At 49.4% G+C, this 7,569-nt stretch overlaps 1 protein-coding gene across 1 annotated transcript; it reads left to right on the top strand.

Annotated features, from left to right (window-relative positions):
• Nucleotides 1-4,763: 4,763 nt before the first annotated feature.
• LOC126833100 (uncharacterized) lies at nt 4,764-5,675 on the top strand. Its single transcript, XM_050564247.1, has one exon. The coding sequence runs from the start codon at nt 4,764-4,766 to the stop codon at nt 5,673-5,675; it is 912 nt and encodes a 303-aa protein (XP_050420204.1).
• Nucleotides 5,676-7,569: the final 1,894 nt, after the last annotated feature.

Here is a 7,569-nt window from a genome sequence, read left to right as displayed (position 1 = left end):
ACCAAACCAAACTTTCGCTCGCGATCATTTCAACGAAAGCTTCCAGTCGAATCGTCTCCACCCCGGCGGAGACTATGACTATGACCGTAGAAATTACGCCGAAAGTACAATCTTTCCCAGATCTGGCCCTACGTCGAAAATCAACTCCAGTGATCATTATTACAACGCTGGAGTGGGCAATCATGAGAGATCGATCCTTATACCGTTAAACGACCTCACCGCCGCCCGTGCTTCTTTCCCCGAATTTTCCGGGGCCAAAGAAGAAGACCCGGTCGAGTTTCTCGACAGTACCGAATGTATTTTGCGACAATCGAAAATACACCGCTCGTCGTGGGTTAGGGCCGTTGAGCCGCAGCTGAAGGGCGCCGCCGAGAGTTGGTGGAAGCCCATGAGAGTCCTTAAGTTATCTTGGACCGAGTTTCGCGGCGAACTAGCCGAGAGATTCGATAATTCCGACCTTCAGGCCCACTTATTGGCCGAAATTTTGTCAGTACGACAAGGTACAAACCAACGTCTGACCGATTTCGTGCTACATAAGAACCAGCTGACGTGCCGAGTGCGCTCTCCGATGTCGGAAGCGCAAATAGTGAGTACGATTATCGGTCTCATGCGCGATGAATTCCGCACTCATTTACGGCTTCAACAACCCACTAACTTCGTAGACCTAAGGCGAATCGCACATGTTTTAGACAGCACTACGTACGCGACTGATAACAGTTCAGCAGTACCCCACAACACGCCTCAGGTCCATGCGAGCAGGTACCAACCCCGACCTAACATAAACCCTCCCAATAACGGGGAAAACGCCCAAAACGCCCGCAGACCGAATACGGACCGAACGCGCAATCGAGACCCCCCTTCACCGTGTCTTACATGCGGGGGCAATCATTGGCACCGCTTCTGTCCGAACAACTCGGGAAACGGCGGGGGAGCCCAGGGACACTAGTCCATCCCACCGGCTCCTCACTCCAGTTCCACAACACTAACTCCTTAAATGCTCGAAATGTGCCCACCCTGATTCAACAGTCCGATGTGGTCACGCCAGCATTTAAACAAGGGGACATAGTAGTTGACAAACCCGGCAATACTCAAAGTGCACCGACCAATAGCCCAATACCCCTCTTCTCCGAAGTCCAGAACCCACTGACAGTGACCCTTTCCGCAGTGGGGACGAAGGTAAAGGAGAACGGCACCACACATCACCGGTGTTCTACCCATAAGCAATTGGTGCACTTAGCGATCCCCTCAGACATGCCCATAGATGATATACTCCCTACGGGCTCTGAAAATAAAAACACACCTAAAAGTAACCACGCCGAAGTGGACAGAACCATAGAGAATCTGCTAGCAGTGAATGAGTTCGAGGTTCCTAATCAGTTCTTAGAACACCCACTTCAAAACAGCTCTAAGACGTTTATCCATAAGGCAGCGACTAAAACACGCCCTGAATCAATCCCCACCCCTGCCGTTGAATTAGAATTCAAAACGGGCGTCGTTACCGCACTTTTAGATTCACAAGCGCAAAAATCATATGTAAGACCGGACATAGCAAACAAGTTTGGAACTCCCCTCAATGGACTACCCTCTATCGTACGAATGGCCGACGGACACACGAAGAATACTCGTGGGTCTTCGTCATTCGAACCTAAGATAGCTGATCTTAATATATCTTTTAGGGCCTCCATCTTAGACGACTTGTACTGCGATATCCTCCTAGGACATGACTTCCTCGTCGAGAACGAAGTCTCTTGGGACTACTCCGCATGTACAATTCACTTAGGTGCTAACAGACGCACAACAGCTTGTTGGCGAGGCTCACCAACTCCCTGCCCTACAGAACCAGACCTTTCTGAAGTCGAAATTTCGGGCGATCCCACCTCACAGGACCACATAAAACGAATATTGTTACAATACCCAAACGTTTTTAGCGGGAATATAGGCCGCACGAAACTTATCGAGCACGAAATCCGACTCAAAAACCGCACTCCTATCGCGCTTAAACCATATCCATACCCTGTAGAGAAACAAAACTCTATAGACAGTATGATACGCGATATGGAGGAACAAGGCCTAGTCGAACCGAGCACATCGCCCTGGGCCGCCCCTATAGTCTTAGCCAAAAAAAAAGACGGGTCCCCCCGACTCTGTATAGACTATAGACGTTTAAACGAGGTCACCGAATCAGACGCTTACCCCATGCCGCATTTGAACGAAATGATTAGAAACATGCGGGGGGCGAAAGTATTTAGCGTTTTGGACTTAAAATCTGGCTACTGGCAGGTCTCCCTAAGTCCAAGTGCGCGTAGATACACTGCATTCAGAACGCGAAGAGGACTCTTTCATTTCAGAGTACTTCCGTTCGGCTTAAAGAATTCCCCTATGACGTTTGTGAGGTTAATGAACGAGGTACTTAGAGGATATTTAGATGAATTCGTTCAGGTATACTTGGATGATATAGTAATATTTTCCAATAACTTGCCCGACCACTTAGACCATCTCTCGAAAGTTCTCGAACGGCTCGAACGTCATGGACTAACGTGTCATCCTAAGAAATGCAAGTTAGGAACTCCCGAAATTTCATTTTTGGGGCACTTAGTTAGTTCAGAGGGAATTCAAAAACAACCGGAGAAATTATCAGCGATCAGAGACTTTCCGATACCACGGAAAATTAAAGATCTACGTAGGTTCTTAGGCGTATGTAATTGGTATAGTCAATTTGTCGACAACTACTCCGACACGATTGAACCTCTAACCCGCCTATTAGGACATGGGGTAAAATGGCGATGGGAAAGGATAGAACAAGACGCCTTTAATCAAATAAAGAATGCTTTGTACCATTCCCCAAAGTTATCTTCTCCCGACTACGAACGCCCGTTCTGTCTGCAAACTGATGCAAGCGACATAGGCGTTGGTGCTATTCTCTTCCAAAGGGGTGACAGCCCGGAGGAAAGAAGAGTCATCGCCTACGCGAGTAAAAAGTTGAGCGATACTCAGAAACGATACGCTGCGGTCGAACGCGAATGCTTAGCGATAATTTGGGCAACCGATAAATTCAGAATTTATCTCGAGTCGGGCCCATTCGAGCTATACACCGATAACTCCGCGTTGACATGGCTTCACAGAGCCAAAGACAAAAATGCTAAATTAACCCGGTGGGCAATCCAGCTAGGTAATTTAGACTTCCACACGACACATGTCCCAGGGGCCCAGAACCAGGCGCCTGACATGCTGTCGAGACATCCGACTCCGGGCCCCCCCGTAGACGAGGAGGCGCTCGATGAAAATCTTATAGGTGTCCCGACCCTGACACGCTCCAGACATGTAGGCGATACCCCCGATAACATTTTCACCGTTACCGATTCACCGACAGACTCTGTCGACACACCCTTCTCCTTGTCTTTATTGAAAACTTGGCAGACAAGGGATCAGGCCGTGAAATCTATCATAGATTCCGTGAACAATGACTCCCCTGCAAACAATACCAGACAAGCGACCCCCAACTCGAAGGACTTCTTCTTAGTTGACGACCTTCTAAGAAAGCGAATCGGTACGAAAAATGGAATTGAACTGAAACCAATCGTGATCCCCACTTCTAATGCGCCACAGGTAATTTGGAAGTATCACGATCACTACCTTTCCAACCATCCTGGGTGGAAAGAGACTTATAGGGCGGTTCGAGAACGGTTTTACTGGCGAGGTCTAAAGAATCAAGTTAGGCTCTATGTCAAGTCTTGTCACATTTGCGCGTGCACTAAGCCTCTTAACGCCAAGGCGGAAGACCCTCTTTCGACTAGAAAACCGCGACAACCCTGGGAGGTCATCAGTATCGATCTCATGGGCCCTTATCCGAGAACCGGACGGGGCAAAACATGCATACTGGTGGCCACCGATTGCTTTAGTAGATGGGTCGAAGCTTACCCCTTAGGGTCCGCCACTACTAAAGTTATCACACAAACACTCGAGCGCGAATTCTTTGCGCGCTACGGCTATCCCCGTGTGTGCCTCAGTGACAATGGCCCCCAATTCACATCGAATGAAATGCTCAAAGCACTCGAGCGATGGGGGGCGGTGGGTTGGACGACCCCAGTTTATCACCCAAGAGCCAACCCCACTGAGCGTCGCAACCAAGAACTGAAAAAAGGACTCCGTACACTTTTAGTGAACGATAGTCATCGTTCTTGGGATACGAAACTATCGTCGGTACTTTTCGCGATTCGGAACAGAACGAATGAGATGACAGGTTACTCACCGTCGGTTTTAGTCCTTGGTAGAGAAGGAAAAAGACCGGGCGATTGGGTCCTAAACCTTCAATCGACTGTCCCAATCGAACAATTTGACGAAGAGCGTCGGAGCCGCGAAAGAGTGGCCATGAATCTTCTGAAATCAGAAGGGTCCCCAATAACCCCTGAGAACTCAAAATTCAAAGTGGGCGATTGGGTGTATCACAAGGCGCACCCCCTTTCAAATGCCGATAAAGGATTTCACGCCGGATTTGCACCCAAATGGTCAGGTCCGGTGAGGTTGGCGAAGAAGATTGGAAGGGGAATATACCTAACCGATCAACGCCCACCAAAGAAACTCCATGTATCATGCATGAAACCCTCCGCTACCACCGATATACACACGAAAGAAACTAGCGATACTTGACCGACACGGGAAGTATAACAAACGTAATTATGTTGCTTATTGTTGTTACTAATTATATCGTGTTTGTCCCCCCCCCATTTCTGTTCTTTTTTTTCTCCCCTTTGTTTCAGCGCATCATGGCCAGCAGCCGACAGCCGAGCGCCGACCAAACCTTGCTGCAAGGACTAGCAGACCAAGTAATGGCGATGCAGCGGATGCTGAGCAGCAGAGGTGTGCGCTTTCCCAGCCATGCATTCAACACCGCTGACGAGGCCAATAACGCCTCCCCCGACGTCATTCGGAGAGACCCAGTCGCGTGGGCCCTCTACTCACGTGGCTGGCGGGACTGCATTGCCCTTCTGGCCACGACCCCCATCGGTAATCAGATACCGGTCGGTCCGCCGGTGACAACGGGGCCACATCGGCAACTCCAAGCCGGGCCCACCTACGGGCAACCTAGGGCACCACAGCCCAGGTCGACGGCTCCTCTCCACCAGCTACCACCACGGTCGGCAGCACCGCAGGTGGCGTCCAGGACGCCAACTCCTCCGGTACGCCCGTTCCATCGACCGACGACCGTCCAGGTGGGAAAGACGGTGCGTTTTGTCGGCAGCGGAAAGCCAGCGACGGCGGGACCTCCCAGGGCAAAGGGGACCGTCCCGAAAAAAACCAGAACCCCTTCGGCGAAGCGAAAGTCGGCTCTCCGTCTCCGGGCATTCCGTCAGGCGAAGAAGGAGCAGACAGCTCAACCCCAGAAGCCGACACCATTTACCTCGCAGCAGTTTAGACTGGAAAAACCGGACCATGGGGACGCCGGGCCATCTAGAGACGTGCGCGCCGAGGAACAGCCGACGAGCGACCCGATCCACCCCGAGGTCACCCCGGTGGAGGCCGCCGTCGACCCGCAACCCACTGTCTCAGCGGAAGAGGAAACCCCATCGCTGGAGCAGGAGCTCGAGGAGATGGCCGAAATGGACTGGACGAAGACGGACACCGAACCGGAAGACTTCCAGTCCTGTCCTACTAGCCCTATCGACAAGCCACTGTAGGGCGATCCGCCATACCGTAGTCCGCCATCGGTACCTTACAATAGGTCCTGAGGGCGAGTTGATAAGGGACTAATCCTTCTCGGCCCTGTTAGCTACACCACTACCCGACGGATTGACGGCTTGGCGGGGGAGGGTTGACACGGCCCGTGATACATATTACTAATAGGACGCCGCGCACTGCGGCGTACTATTAGTGATATGCCACGGGCCGCGACACTTTACCGCCACAATCCGTCCGGCAGACACGAACTGACTGGCTGACCACCACTCTCTACCTAGGGTGCAAAGTCCAGTTCGGACGCCGGCATAGCGCGGCGAATATAATGGGTAGCTAATCACTTCCCGATACGACGCGCGACCGACGACTTACCGTTTTCCCAACGTATTCCGTCCGCCCTCGTATCACCTAGAATTAATTCGACGCCTTATCCCGACTTAACTTCTAGCGACCCCCCCACGACTAGCCCGCTAGTTCGATCATTCCCTCCGAACACGGATCTACAAGTAGTGCTCAGCGGTAACATGTCGTGTCCAAAAAGCGTAGTAAGTGATATATGAAAATTCGTTTCTTACGAAGCCGGCAGTATTTAATGCATTTTCATGTGTCGCTTATAGGTGGATTTCAATCTCTTAACTATGGTATGGTAAGAATAAAATTGCAAAGGTCTCAGTACTACTTGAATAATTGAAAAGACTTTCTCCTGCTTAAACGAAGAATATTGCCAGGGATTCCTGGTGTTCATTGAAGTTGTTTAGGTCTTTGTGATAAGCTGGAATAATGCAACTTTTCGGAAATTGGTCGATGCCGGACAATTTTAACTACGTCTACCGTACCCCTGGCTTTAGTGGTTTACCTCAAAGGGCTCTCCTCCGAACACGGACTTACTAGTAGTGCTGGACGGAAACCTGTCATATCCGTAAATTGTAGTAAGTGATGTATGAATATTCGTTTCTTACGAAGCCGGCAGTATTTAATGCGTTTTCATGTGTCGCTTATAGGCGGATTTTATTCTCTTAACTATGGTATGGTAAGAATGAAATAGCGAAGGTCTCATTATTACTTAAATAATTGAAAAGACTTTCTACTGCTTAGGCGAAGAATATTGCCAGGGAATTCCTGGTGTTCATCGAAGTGGATTTGGTCTTTGTGATGAGCTGGAATGAGCAACTTTTCGAGAATCGGTCAATACCGACAGTTTCAACTACGTCTACCGTACCTTGGCTTTAGTGGTTTACCTCAAAGGGCTCTCCTACGAACACGGACTGGCTAGTAGTGCTCAGCGGTAACATGTCGTGTCCAAAAAGCGTTGTAAGTGATATATGAAAATTCGTTTTTTACGAAGCCGGCAGTATTTAATGCGTTTTCATGTGTCACTTATAGGCGGATTTCATTCTCTTAACTATGATATGGTAAGAATGAAATAGCGAAGGTCTCATTACTACTTGAATAATTGAAAAGACTTTCTACTGCTTGGGCGAAGAATATTGCCAGGGGATTCCTGGTGTTCATCAAAGTGGATTTGGTCTTTGTGATGAGCTAGAATGAGCAACTTTTCGAGAGTCGGTCGATGCCGGACAGTTTCAACTACGTCTACCGTACCTTGGCTTTAGTGGTTTACCTCAAAGGGCTCTCCTACGAACACGGACTGGCTAGTAGTGCTCAGCGGTAACATGTCGTGTCCAAAAAGCGTTGTAAGTGATATATGAAAATTCGTTTTTTTACGAAGCCGGCAGTATTTAATGCGTTTTCATGTGTCACTTATAGGCGGATTTCATTCTCTTAACTATGATATGGTAAGAATGAAATAGCGAAGGTCTCATTACTACTTGAATAATTGAAAAGACTTTCTACTGCTTAGGCGAAGAATATTGCCAGGGGATTCCTGGTGTTCAT

Source organism: Adelges cooleyi, unplaced genomic scaffold (assembly GCF_023614345.1).
Source record: "Adelges cooleyi isolate 19-005CV unplaced genomic scaffold, UGA_ACOO_1.1 ACOO_flye_CR_arks_rails_tigmint_CR_PRNA_178, whole genome shotgun sequence".
Taxonomy (NCBI): domain Eukaryota; kingdom Metazoa; phylum Arthropoda; class Insecta; order Hemiptera; family Adelgidae; genus Adelges; species Adelges cooleyi.
This window is presented reverse-complemented; position numbering and strand designations above follow the sequence as displayed.